This window comes from Salmo salar, chromosome 11 (genome assembly GCF_965601325.2).
Source record: "Salmo salar chromosome 11, fSalSal1, whole genome shotgun sequence".
Classification (NCBI taxonomy): domain Eukaryota; kingdom Metazoa; phylum Chordata; class Actinopteri; order Salmoniformes; family Salmonidae; genus Salmo; species Salmo salar.
Genome location: NC_138301.1, coordinates 106,264,462 through 106,284,041, shown reverse-complemented (window position 1 = coordinate 106,284,041; position 19,580 = coordinate 106,264,462). Strand labels below are relative to the sequence as shown.

Sequence of the window (19,580 nt, the reverse complement as noted above, 5' to 3'; positions counted from 1 at the left end):
TCTAAAACAGCATTGGAAACTAATCTCTTCTCCATGGAAAAAAATAGAATGAGAGCACTTTATAAATGAAAACCATTATGCTTAAAAAGTGGTTCCATTTTATTTTTCATAACATAAGACACAGATGTACCTGAAATGATTGGAGTTGGTTTTAATTTTAAGACGGACATTCCTGGCAAGGAGGAGAGGGTACTAGAAAAGCAGTGAAGTTAAGAGTAAGACAGTGCCTGTTAAAACTGACAAAAAGCTTCCATTAGTGTCATAACCGTCCACCCCACACTGCACTTGTTTAACCAAATTCTGGTCCTACTATACGGTCTGATCCAGTCTCACAAACCTGCTTTACTTTAAACACAGTGCACTTGTTCTTTGTGACAGGACATCTGTGAGCCACTTCCGCCACCATCATCATCCTCTACTTTAGGGTCCCTGTTCTCCGGAGGGTTAACTCCTCCCTCCCGGAGCACTCACCAGTAGGAAATTGTCCAGTTTTAGAAGCATTGGCAGGGTAGCGGGTTGCTCTGCCTCCATGGTAGGACTGTACACTGGCACACTGACAAGAGTTCAGTATATGTTCAGGGTGAAGCCTTTAAGGCAGAAGTGCTCAGTATTTTTTTACATTGATGAAAACTTTAATGGCGCCGGTGAAGTCAGCAGAGAGCAGAACCTCCGTATGATCGGCCTTCAGAGCCCCTGTGGACAAGAAATACCATGTTAAGCATTGAAAGTATACAAAAAAAGTGTTTTACTATCCACTCAACACATCAGTTTATGGTAATCCCTCTGATTAGTCTAAGCATACAGAAACAGGTCTCAACCGGCATGCTGTACCTGACGGAATGGTTTCGGAATCAGTGGAGTCCACGCTCTTACACTCTGCTTCGGCCCCAGCCCCCGCTTTCTCTGCCCCCGCCTCTTGGGGGACGATCAGGTTAGGATGGGGGGCGAAAATGGCCGATGTCACTACTGCATTGTGGGCTGAAAGACAAGAGACTAGACTTAGCGGAGGGACACTACAACCAAGCCAACCAGACTTTCATGTTACCAACTGTAAAGACCTGAGCACCACTACAGTATCTAGGTACCTTTAATTCCCTCCCAGAAGTCATTGCGGTCTCGTCGTACGGAGGTAAACTTGCTCAGATCATGGTAGGTGCTCCAGATGTACACGTACTTGTCTTCTGAGCCACTCACAATGAACGAATAGTCATGGCTGGAAAATAAAGAGCGTAGCCGTTCCTCACGATTTGTTGACCGGCAACATTGAACAACATGGCGGACTGAGGTGGAGCTGTTCTCACCTGAAGCTGGCTTTGATCTGACTACTGCTGTTGACATAACCCTTGTACTTCATGGACAGAGACAGGTCCCGCAGGTCATACAGGCGGATCCTGCAGTCATTGGAGGTTACCAGAATCTAATAACAAAATAAAGAGACTTAGCTAACGGACAACTGCAACGTACCCTGAATTTTAAGTTACAGTTTCAGACAGTGGTCAAGGAGGCTACTGTGGCCATTTGATCATAATGTAGGCCTACCATCAAAAACAGAGAAAATTCATCCCATAACATTTTAACATGATAGCAATTTATCATTCAGCCTACTGTAGCAGCCTTTGTGTGGTGTTCAATGTAGACCTACATTCCATGAGACTTTAAAAACAAACAAAACATGCAGGGCTTGACAACCTGTTTATCCACTTGTCCGTCAGACAAGGAGGTGACTGAAAATGTGTTTGATGGAAGAAACCACCTTACAAAATAAAATGCATTATTATTATTCCCCAACCATTATTACAGACAATCAGACAAATGATACTACCCTCTGCCATTAGCTACTTAGCTTATTCAAGCCCGTCTCAAAATACAACACTGCCCCATTAAGACATCAAAAAAAGCTCTTTACCTGACTCACTTTTCAAAGATGTCTAGAAATGTACTCGTTTTGTGCTCTTATAGGAAGCAATCACACCCCCATTGCAATCACTCCCCCAAATTATCTATAATATGGGCTAATAACTCACTAACTATTAAATGATATGAACAAATGTGCACACACGGCTACATGCAGCTCTTGCTTTGATCTCAGAACAAGCATCTACTCACGACCGCTCACCCTGGACACAGTCCAGTTCAAAGTGAATGGCACAGATCCATACAGTGCATTTGGAAAGTATTCAGACCCCTTGACTTTTTCCACATTTTGTTACATTACAGCCTTATTCTGAAATGGATTTAATATTTTTTTCCCCCCTCATCAAGGGGCTCCCGAGTGGCGCAGTGGTCGAAGGCACTGCATCTCAGCGCTAGAGTCACTACAGACCCTGGTTCGACTCCAGGCTTTATCACAACCGGCCGTGATTGGGAGTCCCATAGGGCGATGCACAGTTGGTCCAGTGTCATCCGGGTTAGGGTTTGGCAGTCAAAAAATATCACACACACCCCCCCCATAATGACAAAGCAGAAACAGGTTTATAGCCATTTTTAGACACATTTGCTTTGTCATTATGGGGTATTGTGTGTAGATTGAGGATTTTTATTTATTTAATCCATTTTAGAATACAGCTGTAACGTAACAAAATGTGGAAAAAGTCAAGGGGTCTGAATACTTTCCGAATGAACTTTATATGACAATTGTCTATTTGCATATAGGCCTACTGCAGCTCTGATTGGTCATGCCCCAAAGGTCTGTGTAGAGTATGGGCGTGTCAATAAAATGGAATCCTACTCCGATGCATTCTAGCCTACCTACAACAAAATCTCTTGCATAGTTAGTTTTGCATAGTAAGTCTTGCATAGTTTGTTTTGGTATGTTGCATTGAAAGTGGATAATAATGCGTTGATTCGATCACCATTCCCACAGTAAAGGGAAATGTTAATAGTGTTAACTAAGGGGGAAAACTAGAGAAAGTTGAGTGAAGTTCAATCTTGTGTTTCTCTGCGTGGGCTGATATTTCTTCTGTGCGGCAGTCCCGGGGAGCTGCATGCCCACAGCTTAGTGGGAACATTGGTCACTAGTCTGTCATCTCCAGAGAGGCATGTCTGGAAAGTTCATCAGAACATGGGTATACCTTGTTCTCTCCAGGTAGAGGCTCGATGCCTGTGATTTTCCGCCCCACTCGGTTCCTGCCTCTGGTTGACCGTACATGGATCTGGGTGTGGTATTTAAGGCGCTGAAAAAAGAAACAACTTAGAAATGGTAAACCATATCCTGTGTTCCTCATTTTCATAATTATGTTCAGCCATTGTAATGCTCAAAGAATCATCAAACATTGGCTGAAATAATGATTCTTCAAACTTGAGGAACAGTGTATAATTCTCCCTCCACCGTACCTCTGTGTCGTAGAAGATGCAGCGGCCATCGTAGGTGCCAATGACAGCATACTTCCCGTTCTGGCAGAAGTTGGCAGCAGTGATGAGGCGTGTTTGTCCATCCACCTCATTCCACAGAGCTACCTTCTTGTCTGGGATGTTCCACAGACGCAGTTTCCCATCCAGAGAGCCACTCAGAAAGTACCTGTCATCCTAGGAGAAATAACAGATCATTAGTCTGGCTATCACAGTCAGAACACAAATACAGCCAACTCATTCTGCACTTAAAAAGGTCCATACTTAAACCTAAACACGCACTAACAAAGGCACACAAGCTCACAGAGGCCCACTTACTCTGGGATGGAAAGCGATGGCTGTGACAAAGTCAATATGCTGAAAGCAGCATAGACACTCTCTCCTGGATATGTGCCACAGTCGGACTGTCTTATCCATCGACGAGGAAAGCAGGAAGTAGTTCTGGAAACAAAGAACACAGGAAATATTAGGACACAGTGTACAGTCGTTTGGGAGTGTTGTTTTTTTTAAAGGGGGAGGAGGAAAGGGATTTGGAGTATCACCTTTGACCAGGACAGGTCAAGCAAGTCAGCTGTATGACCCTTGTACTTGCAGAACGGGATTTGGCGGAAGGGGAGATTCTTGTCCTCAGGGTCTTCAGGAACACTGCTCATCTGGGAACAGAAGACACTTGTCTGTCAGACTGGTGCTGAGGTCTGAATGGTAACACTGGTTAAATTAGACCTTCTAGACAACTGGGTGTGATTGAGCTATTACTTCCTCCTTTAGTGGTTTGAGTTAACACAAATAAACCATGCATCTGATTATATCACAGACGGGTCCTAACCTTACTCACCCCACCGTCCGTGTCTGATTTGGAGGAACACAGGCTTTCCTGAGAGGGAGAGGGAGACACACGACCTGGTTGACAACATAAAGGGAGGAACCATGAGAAACCCACCAAACAAGCCTTACATTTTCCAAAGGTGTGGTAGAGAGAGAAACTAAACTACTCATGATCTACCTACCTTCAGTGTTGTACTTTGCCCTCATGTTGTTGAAGTAGTCAAAGGAATTTTTCAGAACCCAGATTCGCACCACGTTGTCCTGGCCTGCTGTCGCCAACAGCCTCCCGCAGTGAGAGAACTTCATGGTCCACACTGCACCCTGAGGGAACCACAGAACAAGGGTTTGGCAAAATATACATATACTCACGTTTTACATCTACATTCATTGTAACATGTGCTTCAGTCATGGCAGTAGTCAATTGTTTAATGGAATGAAAGCACTGACACATTAACACAATATCTTACCATGTGTTCTCCGCTCAGGTCCTGGACCACCTTGACCTGATCAAAGTCGAAGGGGCCCTTGAAGCTGTGGGCTGCCTTGAACTTGACAGGCCGGGTGTAGGGCATCCCCTCATCGTCACTGGATGACGGGTCATCCTGGTCGTTATGGAAAACTGAGACAACAACCACGCAGTGAGACTAAACAGCAGCAACACTACTGACCAACTGATGAAGAGCAAATACAAAAATATGTCCATCATGAAAACAAGCAGGCATGTGATTGGGGTGGGGCTTGGCATACCTTCATCACGGACACTCTTCACCTTGTTGACGGCCTTCTCCCCATACTCCTCAGCCAGATGCTTGGCCCTCTTCACAGACTTGCCCAGGAACTTCTTCAGCCGAGTGCTGGGGGAGTGAAGACAGAGGAGACATAAAACTCCATGAACTTTATCACAGGCTCTGTCACAGCAGCAGAGAGGAAAGACTGTAACCACAGCAAGAGGCAGGGCACTGTTCCAAGTCTTACGTTTTCTGTTTCAGCTTCCCTCCGTCTGTGTCAGTCAGCGGAGCCTGGCCTCTGTCATCATCATCGGACTGTGCTGCGTCATTCCTGACAGAAAAAAAAAGGAACAAACGGTGATATCTTCTGTATTGCTGCATGTGAGTGCTACTCACTATATCCTCACCAAAGCAATCTGTTAGCACAGGGGAATGATTATATAGCTGTATGTTTTTTAACCATATACCAGGGATTGGTGTGAGCCCATGAGATATTAGAATAGTTGATGTAATAGGAGAGCAGTTCTTACGTGATGTACTCCTTGGTCCTCCTCATGATGTGTAATGTGAGTGGGTTGATCCCTGTAGGAAGCTTCTCCTCTGCCTGGATCAGAGGGATCTCCTCCCCAGTGTCCAGATTCTTGATCATCACACTCGCCAGGATCTCCTATTACAGAGACAGCACACCCAATCAATGAATTTGAAACACACACTCAAAAAGGTATGTGTAGACAGAAGCAAACCTCTACAAAAGGAGCTGAAGGCTGGATGAATGGAAGACACAGAGACGACAATATGTACCTCATCAGTCAGCTCTCTGCCAGAGTTGGAGCGTGGGCGCTGAGGACCTAGAGAGTCATCAATGGGACCGGATGCTTGCTCATCCTCATTCTCCTGTGGGAACACAAACAGGTGTTAACTAACCAGTATTCAAAATTGTTAAAGGCTGTTGAAAAAGAGGACAACATAGAACTAAAAGTAAAATCAACACGCTGCTCTTAAAGTGTTTAGTCAGAAAAGGACTGGGTCTTCGTCAGGACAAAGTGTTCACCAGGTGCAGAAGAATATATACAGTGCATTCGGAAAGTATTCAGACCACCTTCCCTTTTCCACATTTTGTTACGTTACAGCCTTATTCTAAAATTGATTGTTTTCCCCCTCCCCTCATCAATCTACACACAATACCCCATAATGACAAAGCAAAAACAGGTTTAGACATTTTTTGCAAATGTATTAAAAATAATAAACTGAAATATGACATTTACATAAGTATTCAGACCATTTACTCAGTATTTTGTTGAAGCACCAGTCTCGAGTCTTCTTGGGTATGACGGTACAAGCTTGGCACACCTGTATTTGGGGAACTTCTCCCATTCTTCTCTGCAGATCTTCTCAAGCTCGGTCAGGTTGGATGGGGAGTGTCGCTGCACAGCTATTTTCAGGTCTCTCCAGAGATGTTCTATCAGGTTCAAGTGCGGGCCACTCAAGAACATTGAGACTTGTCCCAAAGCCACTCCTGCATTGTCTTGGCTGTGTGCTTAGGGACGTTGTCCTGTTGGAAGGTAAACCTAGGCCCCAGTCTGAGGCCCTGAGCGCTCTGGAGCAGGTTTTCATTAAGGATCTCTGTACTTTGCTCTGTTCAGCTTTGCCTCGATCCTGACTAGTCTCCCAGTCCCTGCGGCTGAAAAACATCCTCACAGCATGATGCTGCCACCACCACCATGCTTCACTGTAGGGATGGTGCCAGGTTTCCTCCAGATGTGACGCTTGGTATTCAGGACAAACAATTCAATCTTGGTTTCATCAGACCAGAGAACCTTGTTTATCATGATCAGAGTCCTTTAGGTGCCTTTTGGCAAACTCCAAGCGGGCTGCCTTTTACTGAGGAGTGGCTTCCGTCTGGCCACTCTAACAAAGGCTTGATTAGTGGAGTGCTGCAGAGATGATTGTCCTTCTAGAAGGTTCCTCCATCTACACTTTGAGGCTCTGTCAGACTGACCATCGGGTTCTTGGTCACCTCCCTGACCAAGGTCCTTCTCCCCCGATTGCTCAGTTTGGCCAGGCAGCCAGCTCTAAAAAGGCCTTGGTGGCTCCAAACTTCTTCCATTTAAGAATGATGGAGGCCACTGTGTTCTTGGGGACCTTCAATGCTGCAGACATTTTTTGTTACCCTTCCCCAGATCTGTGCCTCGACAATCCTGTCTCGGAGCTCTTCGGACAATTCCTTCGACCTCATGGCTTGGCTTTTGCTCTGACATGCACTGTCAACTGTGAGACCTTTATATAGACAGGTGTGTGCCTTTCGAAATCATGTCCAATCAATTGAATTTATCACAGGTGGACTCCAATCATGTTGTAGAAACAGCTCAAGGATGATCAATGGAAACAGGATGCACCTGAGATCAATTTCGAGTCTCATAGCAAAGGGTCTGAACACTTATGTAAATAAGGTATTGTATTTTTAATAAATTAGCAAAAAAATACTAAAAACCTGTTTTTGCTTTGTCATTATGGAGTAGTGTGTGTAGATTGACGAGGAAAAAATAGAATGTAACACATTTTAGAATAAGGCTGTAACGTAACAAAATGTGAAAAGGGGAAGTGGTCTGAATACTTCCCGAATGCACTGTACTTCTTGGGCAACAATTTGTGGACCCGTGTGCTGTGCCAATGGAACGCATGGGAAACAACTACCAACTGACCTGTGCTGTGACCACCTTGTCCCCGCTGGTGGCGCTGGCCAAGTCCAGAGAGTGCTGCAGATCCTTGGTGATGCCTCTCACTGTGCTGCTGGGAGACACCAGGCCACACGACTCCTCTGGCTCCGCTGCACACAAAGGCCAATCACACAGCAGACACGCAGGGTCAAAGGTCAACACAGTAACTTTGTCTCCATGGTTAAACAATTAAATTACCTACAACCTTAATTTTAATAGAATTTATAAGTAGTAGGTGTGGGAACAGAAGTGAACATTTATGAGAGGTCAATCAATGTATTTACGCCCTGTAGGAAAATGTTTAATTGACATGCATATCAGCATTCAGTCTATTGACCTTATGCAATTGGGTGTGTGGAGAAACAAGTACAGCGTTATTTACCATCCAGTCCTGTGGGCCTCAAACACTCCTGGGACTTCTTGCTGAGGGGTAGAGCAGGTCGGGATGGGGGAGGTGGTCGAGGAGGAGGAGCTCCGCTGGGAGGAGGAGGGCGTGAGGGCGGAGGCTTCTTGGTGCTGGCCACAATGTCAGGCTCTACAGTGCACTGCCGTGGGGGTTTAGAAGGTCCAGGGTCGGTGGAGTCACCTGGCTTCTTGTCTGTGAGGGGGACCTGGTCTAGGATGTCTGCAGGTCTCTGCTCCCTGTCCTCTGCAGACACCCGGGGTAGGTCAGGAAGGTCCGGCGGGAGGTCCGGTGGGAGGTCTGGTTGATTCTGGCCCTGACCCAGGGTGCTGGTGATGTCTGGGGGCTGGACGTGCTCCTGTGACCCAACCGACGGGCCGGGAATGTCTGGGAGAACCATGGAACACGCTCCCTGCTGTTCCTGAGGCTGCTCTGATCTCTCAACCACAGGCTGAGAGTCCACAGCAGGATGCTCTGGTTCTACAGGGGCCTTATTCTCCTTCTTCACCTCAGACTCCGCCCTCGTCTCAACATCCCTCTCTCCCATCAGCAGAGCCTCCTCCGCCACACTTCCCTTCTGGCTCTCCTCAATGATGCTGTCGATGATCTAGGAGGAACAAGACATCACCGATGAAAACATTATCATCCAAAGGGATGTTCTCATAACAGGATGTTCCTCAAATGAGGAGATTGTTCTTGTATTCAGTCACGGTGAAAGAGGGGTGTGGAGAAGGATTAGACAGACACATGTTGAGGGGCTGTGTGCGTTGATTTTAAAGAGCGACTGCCCCTAAAAACCAACTAATCCCTTTGAAAACGGCATGTGGCATCGATATGAGTCAGAAACATTTATTCTAGTGTCAAAATTGACTACAGTGTAAATAGGATAATTTTGAGAAACAGAAAGTCAGCAAAAAAAGAAACATCCTCTCACTGTCAACTGCGTTTATTTTTCAGCAAACTTAACATGTGTAAATATTTGTATGAACATAAGATTCAACAACTGAGACAAACTGAGCAAGTTCCATAAGACACGTGACTAACAGAAATGGAATAATGTGTCCCTGAACAAAGGGGGGGGGGGGGTCAAAAGTAAGTCAGTATCTGGTGTGGCCACCAGCTGCATTAAGTACTGCAGTGCATCTCCTCCTCATGGACTGCACCAGATTTGCCAGTTCTTATTGTGAGATGTTACCCCACTCTTCCACCAAGGCACCTGCAAGTTCCCTAACATTTCTGGGGGGAATGGCCCTGGTCCTCACCCTCCGATCCAACCGTCTCCCAGATGTGCTCAATGGGATTGAGATCCGGGCTCGTCGCTGGCCATGGCAGAACACTGACATTCCTGTCTTGCAGGAAATCACGCACAGTATGAGCAGTATGGCTGGTGGCATTGTCATGCTGGAGGGTCATGTCAGGATGAACCTGCAGAAAGGGTACCACATGAGGGAGGAGGATGTCTTCCCTGTAACGCACAGTGTTGAGATTGCCTGCAATGACAACAAGCTCAGTCCGAAGATGCTGTGACACACCGCCCAAGACCATGACGGACCCTCCACCTCCAAATTGATCCCGCTCCAGAGTACAGGCCTCGGTGTAACGCTCATTCCTTCAACGATAAACGCGAATCCGACCATCACCCCTGGTGAGACAAAAACGCAACTCATCAGTGAAGAGCACTTTTTGCCAGTCCTGTCTGGTCCAGCGACGGTGGGTTTGTGCCCATAGGCGACGTTGTTGCCGGTGATGTCTGGTGAGGACCTGCCTTACAACAGGCCTACAAGCCCTCAGTCCAGCCGCTCTCAGCCTATTGTGGACAGTCTGAGCACTGATGGAGGGATTGTGCATTCCTGGTGTAACTCAGCAGTTGTTGTTGCCATCCTGTACCTGTCCCGCAGGCGTGATGTTCAGATGTACCGATCCTGTGCAGGTGTTGTTACATGTGGTCTGCCACTGCGAGGACGATCAGCTGTCCATCCTGTCTCCCTGTAGCGCTGTCTTAGGCGTCTCACAGTACGGACATAGCAATTTATTGCCCTTGCCACATCTGCAGTTCTCATGCCTCCTTGCAGCATGCATAAGGCACGTTCACGCAGATGAGCAGGGACCCTTGGGCACCTTTCTTTTGGAGTTTTTTCAGAGTCAATAGAAAGGCCTCTTTGGTGTCCTATGTTTTCATAACTGTGGCCTTAATTGCCTACCGTCTGTAAGCTGTTAGTGTCTTAACGACCGTTCCACAGGTGCATGTTCATTAATAATTAATGGTTCATTGAACAAGCATGGGAAACAGTGTTTAAACCCTTTTACAATGAAGATCTGTGAAGTTACTTGGATTTTTACTAATTATCTTTTAAAGACAGGGTCCTGAAAAGGGGACGTTTCTTTTTTTGCTGAGTTAAAAATATTTTTCCTAATATAAATGTTAGAATTTAAGAAGAGAAGGCAGATTAAACGTCTTTAGCAAAAGCAATCACTTTTGCGTGTGAAAATACAGAATCCTCCTCCCTCCACGTGTTTGTTTATATCACTTCACCGTCGGCCAGAGCGGGGCACCTGGCTTTCTCCAGGGAGCCAGGTGAAATCACTTCTCACCCTGTTCAAACTCCTCCCACTGGGGTAACCCAGGCCAGATAAACAAACCCCCTCAATAGGGATCCGCGTGCAAAAGAACACGTCGTTTGTGACTGAAAAGCCCTTACGGATTGACCAACTATGGTTTGTATCCCCTACCGAAGGATGCCATCATACGGAATAGGTGGTTGGTGTTTGTTGGTCCCCAGAGCAGTTGCAGTGAGTATACAGGTATCGAGACCATAGACTGCTAGTTATGTATATTTTGATAACTATCATTGCTAGCGTCGCTGACGTTAGCCAGCTGGCTAACGTTAGCCTACCACAATAAAACTTGGATTTGGCTCAGAAACACAACATTTCAAAAGAAGGTAAATAATTTGCAGGAAAACCTTTGGTCATAATTGCTGTATAACTTTAGCCTGTTAATTAAGACTGAGGGGACCACTATTTTAGCTAGCTAACATTACCAAAGCTAGCCATTTTTGACGTGCTTTGATCACGCACTCCGTAGCCGATGTGAGCAAGACCTTTAAAACAGGTCAACATTCACAAGGCCACGGGGCCAGACGGATTCCCAGCATGTGTAATCAGAGCATGCTTGGACCAACTGTCAAGTGTCTTCACTGACATTTTCAACCTCTCCCTGACCAAGTCTGTAATACCTACATGTTTCAAGCAGACCACCATAGTCTGTGTGCCCAAGAACGTGAAGGTAACCTGCCTAAATGACTACCGCCCCATGGCACTCACGTCGGTAGCCATGAAGTGCTTAGAAAGGCTGGTCATGGCTCACATCAACACCATTATCCCAGAAACCCTAGACCCACTGCAATTTGCATACCGCCCTAACAGATCCACAGATGTGCGATTGAGATTGCGTCTCCACACTGCCCTTTCCCACCTGGAAAAAAGGACCACCTATGTGAGAATGCTATTTATTGACTACAGCTCAGCATTCAACACCATAGCGCCCACAAAGCGCATCACTAAGCTAAGGACCCTGGGACTAAACACCTCCCTCTGCAACTGGATTCTGGACTTCCTGACAGGCTGCCCCCAGGTGGTAAGGGTAGCAACAACACAGCCACGCTGATCCTCAACAATGGGGGGCCCTCAGGGGTGTGTGTTTAGTCCCCTCCTGTACTCCCTGTTCACCCACGACTGCGTGGCCAAGCACGACTCCAACACCATCATTAAGTTCGCTGACGACACAATGGTGGTAGGCCTGATCACCGACAACGATGAGACAGCCTATAGGGATGAGATCGGAGACCTGGTCGTGTGGTGCCAGGACAACCTCAACGTGATCAAGACAAAGGAGCTGATCGTGGGCTACAGGACTGTAGTGGAACGGGTTGAGCGTTCAAGTTCCTTGGTGTCCCCATCACCAACAAGGCCAGCATCCCGGAGTCGCCTCTTCACTGTTGACGTTGAGACTGGTGTTTAGCGGGTACCATTTAATGAAGCTGCCAGTTGAGGACTTGTTTCTCAAACGAGACACTCTAATGTACTTGTCCTCTTGCTCAGTTGTGCACTGGGGCCTCCCACTCCTCTTTCTATTCTGGTTAGAGCCAGTTTGCGCAGTACTTTGAAGGGAGTAGTACACAGCGTTGTATGAGATATTCAGTTTCTTGGCAATTTCTCGCATGGAATAGCCTTCATTTCTCAGAACAAGAATAGACTGACGAGTTTCAGAATAAAGGTCTTTGTTTCTGGCCATTTTGAGCCTGTATTTGAACCCACAAATGCTGATGCTCCAGATACTCAATTAGTCTAAAGGCGGCCAGTTTTATTGCTTCTTTAAAATCAGCACAACAGTTTCAGCTGTGCTAACATAATTGCAAAAGGGTTTTTTAATGATCAATTAGCCTTTTAAAATGATAAACTTGGATTAGCTAACACAATGTGCCATTGGAACACAGGAGTGATGGTTGCTGATAACGGGCCTCTGTACGCTTACATAGATATTCCATTAAAAAAATTAAAAAAATCAGCCGTTTCCAGCTACAATTGTCATTTATAACATTAACAATGTCTTTCTGATCAATTTGATATTTTAAATGGACATTTCTATGTGACCCCAAACTTTTGAACATAAGTGTAAATTTGAGGACATAATATGGCAGTTTTCTTCTAATTATTTGCCTACTTCAGCCATCATATCATCATATTATAGTGGCATATTTCCATGCCACTAACGTTGTGTAACTTAGACAAAACCTTAACATCTGAGGTGCAACCCATGTCTCGGGCACAAATAAATAATGGATGCAGCGATGGTGGTACTATGTAGCTCATGTCTGACTACAACAGTGTACTAACTAGCAGCAACAAACTCAAACCAAACCAGGACCATAGCAAAACATGTTGCATAGTGTAACTGTCACCATTCTGAATCTAATCCAATCTGGAGCTAGTCAGTCAACATCTGTAAAGCATAAAATTGGCTTTCAAACAAGATTACGTTATTTCTCGAACTATGTTTATAACTGATGGATGATGACGACAATCGTTGACCCTGGTTTTCTGTTCAACAAAGTGCACAGTTGGGTGCCAGACTGATTCCCTGGTCATAAATGGATGCCAGCACCTACCAGAAGAAGCATAGGTATCATAACATGCCCAGCAATGTGATAGCAATGGTTTAGTGACCTCCAAAAATAATTTGGTTCACTTGCTATTTTCACAGCTTGTCAGGCAAGACCTCTGAATAAAAGTGTCATCGCTCTTGCTGCTGGTGAGTCTCTAATCCACCTCTACGCAGACGACACCATTCTGTATACTTCTGGCCCTTCTTTGGACACTTAACAACCCTCCAGACTAGCTTCAATGCCATACAACTCTCCTTCCGTGGCCTCCAACTGCTTTTAAATGCAAGTAAAACTAAATGCATGCTCTTCAACCGATCGCTGCCTGCACCTGCCCGCCCGTCCAGTATCACTACTCTGGATGGTTCTGACTTAGAATATGTGGACAACTACAAATACCTGGGTGTCTGGTTAGACTGTAAACTCTCCTTCCAGACTCACATTAAGCATTTCCAATCCAAAGTTAAATCTAGAATTGGCTTCCTATTTCGCAACAAAGCATCTTTCACTCATGCTGCCAAACATACCCTCGTAAAACTGACCATCCTACCGATCCTCGACTTTGGCGATGTAATTTACAAAATAGCCTCCAACACCCTACTCAATAAATTGGATGCAGTCTATCACAGTGCCATCCGTTGTCACCAAAGCCCCATATACTACCCACCACTGCGACCTGTACGCTCTCGTTGGCTGGCCCTCGCTTCATACTCGTCGCCAAACCCACTGGCTCCAGGTCATCTAGAAGACCCTGCTAGGTAAAGTCCCCCCTTATCTGAGCTCGCTGGTCACCATAGCAGCACCCACCTGTAGCACGCATTCCAGCAGGTATATCTCACTGGTCACCCCCAAAGCCAATTCCTCCTTTTGTCGCCTTTCCTTCAAGTTCTCTGCTGCCAATGACTGGAATGAACTACAAAAATCTCTGAAACTGGAAACACTTATCTCCCTCACTAGCTTTAAGCACCAGCTGTCAGAGCAGCTCACAGATCACTGCACCTGTACATAGCCCATCTATAATTTAGCCCAAACAACTACCTCTTCCCCTACTGTATTTAGCTCCTTTGCACCTAATTATTTCTACTTTGCACTTCCACTGCAAATCAACCATTCCAGTGTTTTACTTGCTATATTGTATGCACTTCACCACCATGGCCTTTTTGCCTTTACATCCCTTATCTCACCTCATTTGCTAACATTGTACATAGACTTATTTTTCTACTGTATTATTGACTGTTTGTTTCACTCCATGTGTAAATCTGTTGTTGTATGTGTCAAACTGCTTTGCTTTATCTTGGCCAGGTCGCAATTGTAAATGAGAACTTGTTCTCAACTTGCCTACCTGGTTAAATAAAGGTGAAATAAAACAAATAAAAAAATAATTTGACACAAGTACCCTTGTGACACCTCCGTTGTTGCCAGTCTTCCATGACTTCAATGAAAAGGCCCCGCCATAACGAGGCCTCTGATAGTGACGCGAATTGCTGCCCGAATGAACAACGACAGGTAATGTGTTTTATGTGGAAAGTTGTATAAAAGAAAATCCCTCCCAGTCAACACCACCTCATAACATTGCCTGTTGCAGTGGTTAGAGAGAGATCCAGTTTGCAGCCAAATATGCAGCATAGACAAGACTAGCAAGGGGGCCCTGAACAGCAACATGCCTTTACTGTGAGAATTCCTATGAATGGAACAGTAAGCCACATGTTGGAAAGTATCTGGCCAGCAACAGCTTTCACAGGCTCATAATTTGTACAAATACAGAAGGTAACCCACTTCATTACTTTGATAAATTGCTGCTTATTTTCTACTTCTTAGATGCATAAAAATTCCAGGGCATAACCTAGCCGGGTGGAACGAGCCTGATCGCTGTGCTTGCCATTCTATTTCACTTCACATTTTATGATATCTGAAGTGAAATAGAAAGATTAACGCAGAAATTAGGTTGGTTCCACTATTGATCATGTAATCAGTATTTTTGACGAGAGGCTAGGAGCTTATCTACGCTGCTATGCCCATCAATTGGGCTCTGGCAAAGACCTCACCTCTTGCCTGCTCACCAACGGTTGTCGATGGGGAGAACAGAATTAGGTAGGTTTGGTCTGACCCGTTCAAACTTCAACATAGCATGTTTGTGTGTCAGATATCACCTATCCCTAACTGCCATTAGTAATAGAACAGTGACTGTTTACAGAGCATTCAGAAAGTATTCACACCCCTTGACTTTATCCACATTTTGTTGTGTTACAGCCTGAAATTAAAGTGGATTACATTGAGATGTTGTGTCATTGGCCTACACACAATACCCAATCATTTCAAAGTGGAATAATGTTTTTCAAAATTGTACAAATAAATAAAAAATGAAAAGCTGAAATGTCTTCAGTCATTAAGTATTTTGTTATGGCAAGCGTAAATACCTTAAGGAGTACATGTTTTGCTTAACAAGTCACATATGTTGCATGGACTGTGTGCAATAAAAGTTTTAACATTAATTTTGAATGACTACCTCATCTCTGTACCCCACATACAATTACCAGGGAGGTTTTCCAATGACTCGCAAAGAAGAGCACACATTGGTAGATGTAAAAAATAAATAAACATTGAATGCATGGTGAAGTTATTAATTACACTTTGGATGGTATCAATACACCCAGTCACTACAAGGATAAAGACATCCTTCCTAACTCAGTTGCCAGAGAGGAAGAAAACCACTCAGGGATTTCACCATGAGGCCAATGGTGACTTCAAAACCATTACATAGTTTAATGGCTGGGAAAGGAGAAATTTGAGGATGGATCAACATTGGCATTACTCCACAATACTAACCTAATTGACAGAGTGAAATGAAGGAATCCTGTACAGATTAAAAAAAAAAAAAAAAAAACATGCATCCTGTTTACAAAAAGGTACGAAATTAACACTGCAAAAAATTTGGCAAAGCAGTATTTTTGGGGGTCCTGAATACAAAGTGTTATTTTTGGGGCAAATCCAATCCAGCACATTACGGAGTACCACTCTCCATATTTTCAGTTTATGGGTATGCTTGTAATCGTTAAGACTGGGGAGTTTTCAGGTTAAAAAGTAACGGAATGGAGCTAAACACTAATCAACAACCAATTTCAATGTGGAATAAGTCAAGGGCCATGAATACTTTCTGAAGACACCGTATGTGTTCAGATGCATGAGATGCAGGAGAGACCTGGCACTCAACACATCCACAATGAGGTGATTACTAATAATACAGTACAGCACAAATGTCCAGTAATAGCAACACCCTTTTCATTCCATGTATCACTGATGAACTCTGCCTATTTCTACCGATGGACTGGAGATGCTTTAGCCAAACGGCAGCCTCAGTCATTTGATGGCGAGACCATAATATGGTAGGTTTTATCTGACCTGTTCAAACTTCCACATAGTACCTGTTTGTATGTCAGATATTACCTATCCTAACTGCCATTGGTAATAGAACAGTAACTATGTGTGTATGTGTTCACAGAAACATGTATGGAGCCAGCACATGGAGACGTGATGTTTCAGACTAACAGACAGGCTTGATACTGATGTTTCTGAATGGAGAGAGACCTGGCACTCGGCATTAAAATGTGCCAAGGTAGCCCCCATTAACACCAATAGGCACAGTATCTGTATCAACTGGGAATGAGAATGAAAGATGCACATTGTTATATTAGCAGAGCACCGCTTCTATGGTATTATGTTTATTCTACATGGACCTGTTATTACATTTGAAAGTTATCAAAACACTTAGTTTAGAATATCTACATAAATTCAGCAATTGCATTCTTCTCATATTACTCTGTAGGCTACTGACCTATTCAAAGCTTCCTCCAGCATCTCACTATACATCTGCATATATTTATTGAACTCAGCCTGCAGGAGAAATGTTTGATGTGATTGTGTGGGGGGAAACAGTTGCAGGCAAGGTTCTGACCGATTGATGTGTCAAGAAACCCCCACATCAAACCACACCCCCAAACCAACTCACATTTGGCTTCTGCCAGCATTTCTTGAGGAGTAAGCCAAAAGGGTGCAGGTTTTTTATTGAACCTTTAACTAGGCAAGATAGTTAAGAACAAATTCTTATTTAAAATGACGTTCTACACCGGCCAAACACGAACGACTCTGGGCCAATTGTGCACCACCCTATGGGACTTCCAATCACGCCCGGTTGCGATACAGCCTGGATTTGAACCAGGGTGTCTGTAGTGACGCCTCAAGCACTGAGATGCGATGCCTTACACCGGTGCGCCACTCGGGACCCCCCAGTTCCCCTTTAATGACCTAGACCACTTAGTGGTGTAATACACCCCTCACTGGCAGTGACTCCATAGAACAGTGACAGACTAGCTACATTTACATAAAGCCCAGGACTCAGCCACCATAAAAAAGAAACATTAAGACATGAACAACACATACTCAGTGACTTTTTAAAAAATCACAGGGAATAAAACAAAACTTTGTTTCATAATGACATTCACAATGCCCCATCTGAGTAGGGATTCATGAGCGTTGGCCTAGATTTGAAGATAAGGAGGAAATACCTGGATGGGGTCATCTTGGCGTGCATCAAGTGAGGCCAGCCCAACAGCCACGTCCTCTGGTGGGCTCTCTACCACCCCCTGTAGGAACACAAAACAAAGGCACAAAAACAAAAGGGAGAGTCAAACAACCTCATACAGTGCATCCAAGCACTTTAAAATGCTGGGATGTGCTTATGTTTTGTAATATTTTACTAGTAAATGAGATGACAGCGTCCTGAATAGAGTCTTTAAAACACAACTTCACTGGCAACTCAGGACATGCAATAGCAAACTGCTTATTGCAAACAATCCCACTAAAAGTTGTGTTTTGGGTTAACTTTAACCTCAATAGAGCACTTAAAGGCCATCCTCTAGCTAGCTCATTTGAAAGTAGTTAACAGCAGATATGCCTTTTAAGTAATGATTTAACTAAAACCAGCACTCTGGGTTACAGTCTTTGATATGGCACTCCAAAGTTAAACTAAACTCTTTAAAAAGGAGATGGCTGTTAGAAACAAATGTTCAAAACTGTAAAATGATAGTAAGAAGAAGACATACCTGAGGTGTGGGAAGAACAAACTGTGTCAGTGTCCTAAGCAATAAAAAAGACAAGTAAAAATGTGTTAGTCACAAGACTAGTCCTGATATGGTTGTGCGTCAAAGAGACACACGTCAATCAGACACAATTCCTGTTGGTAGACTTGGGGAATTGATCTCCCCACAACATTTGAATAATTAAAAGGATGGGGTAGAGTAAACAAGGCAAAATCATCCAGACAGATGAGCCGTTATTGTTGTCAAAATGATAACTAATGTTTTTGTTCCTTTATTAGCTACAGAAGAAACACTGAATGTATGAACAAAACAATGTTCTCTCTTGCTAACATCTGGTGCAACTCAATGGCCAGCATCATCTACGTCATATCTGAGAACGTTTCAATACCAATCACAGCATATAAAAAAAACACACGATAGTTCTTTAACAATAGCTGTAAGTAGAAAGGTCACTTACAATTTAGGCGGTGGAGTAAAATGTATGTCTTCAGCAGCATCGTAGAATTCCTCTGTGTCACTATCTGACGCCATTTAGCTAGCTAACGTGAACTAGATATCGTAGAGGCCCTGCATGCATCTAAACTAAGGGAAATCACTGCAATATTTGTGTTCGGTTCGAAGTGATGAAGACTTCCAATTTGTGCAGCAAATAAAAAAGTAATCGACTGAAAACTCACTTACTTCGCTAGGATACACCCAGATGTTGCTAGCTACTAAGTTGCTAATGCATTTGAGAGGCCACTCACCTGTGTGTACTAGCTACTCCTAACTGGCTGCTAACGTAACCAGCTAGTTAAAGAAGTTAGTTAGCGCTAGTTTTTACCTAGGTAACTACCAAGTTTCTTGAATCAATTCATAAATACATACTCCGAACAAAATATCTAACGATAAAACGCCTGCCCATTAGCCTCTTCCTCAACAAGCAAAAAAAAGGTCTGCAGCCGGGCCAAATGTAGCTAGCTTGTGTAATCACAAATAAGGAAGAACACACCAAAAGATTAATAACGCATACGGAAATCTCGCGATAACTTATCTGAGCCCACTTCCAAGCCCACCCTTCTCTTCTCCTCCCCTCATATTGATGTAAATGAGAACTTTTAAATATCCTCATGGTCCTCATGTGTACAGTACATGGCATGACTCTCTGATGGCTTCACAGTCAAACACCATTGTAGCAAACAGTGAAACACCCATTGTGGAACTCGAAACTGGGTATCTATTGCTAAACACTGCTCCAATAGAGTTAACCCACTTGAGCTTTTCTTGTCTATGTTTCATGTTTTTCCATGCTTTGTGTGAAC

General features: G+C 44.3%; 1 protein-coding gene across 2 annotated transcripts; it reads right to left on the bottom strand.

Annotated features, from left to right (window-relative positions):
- Positions 1 to 81: 81 nt before the first annotated feature.
- Positions 82 to 19,272, bottom strand: LOC106563438 (WD repeat-containing protein 44). Of its 2 annotated transcripts, none has more exons than XM_014129010.3 (20): positions 18,737 to 19,272; positions 18,283 to 18,316; positions 17,746 to 17,823; positions 8,001 to 8,628; positions 7,604 to 7,728; positions 5,703 to 5,795; positions 5,432 to 5,568; positions 5,149 to 5,232; positions 4,921 to 5,027; positions 4,641 to 4,792; positions 4,356 to 4,494; positions 4,175 to 4,248; positions 3,891 to 4,001; positions 3,667 to 3,789; positions 3,334 to 3,525; positions 3,072 to 3,173; positions 1,302 to 1,417; positions 1,086 to 1,213; positions 832 to 978; positions 82 to 693 (listed from the first exon to the last, which is right to left on the bottom strand). In XM_014129010.3, exons 1-20 carry the CDS (start codon positions 18,808 to 18,810, stop codon positions 605 to 607), a joined length of 2,733 nt encoding a protein of 910 aa, XP_013984485.1. In that variant the 5' UTR covers positions 18,811 to 19,272; the 3' UTR covers positions 82 to 604. The 2 variants fall into 2 exon arrangements, with proteins under 2 accessions (XP_013984485.1, XP_013984486.1); XM_014129011.3 differs by having other exon boundaries at positions 4,184 to 4,248; positions 18,737 to 19,271.
- Positions 19,273 to 19,580: the final 308 nt, after the last annotated feature.

Coding starts and splice junctions, on each gene's coding strand:
- LOC106563438 (XM_014129010.3), bottom strand. CDS start 18,810: ATGGCGTCAGATAGTGACACAGAGGAATTCTACGATGCTGCTGAAGAC. Junction 5,233..5,431: donor AGGACCAAGGAGTACATCAC/GTAAGAACTGCT, acceptor TTTTTCTGTCAG/GAATGACGCAGCACAGTCCG. Junction 3,526..3,666: donor CCATCGCTTTCCATCCCAGA/GTAAGTGGGCCT, acceptor TATTTCTCCTAG/GATGACAGGTACTTTCTGAG.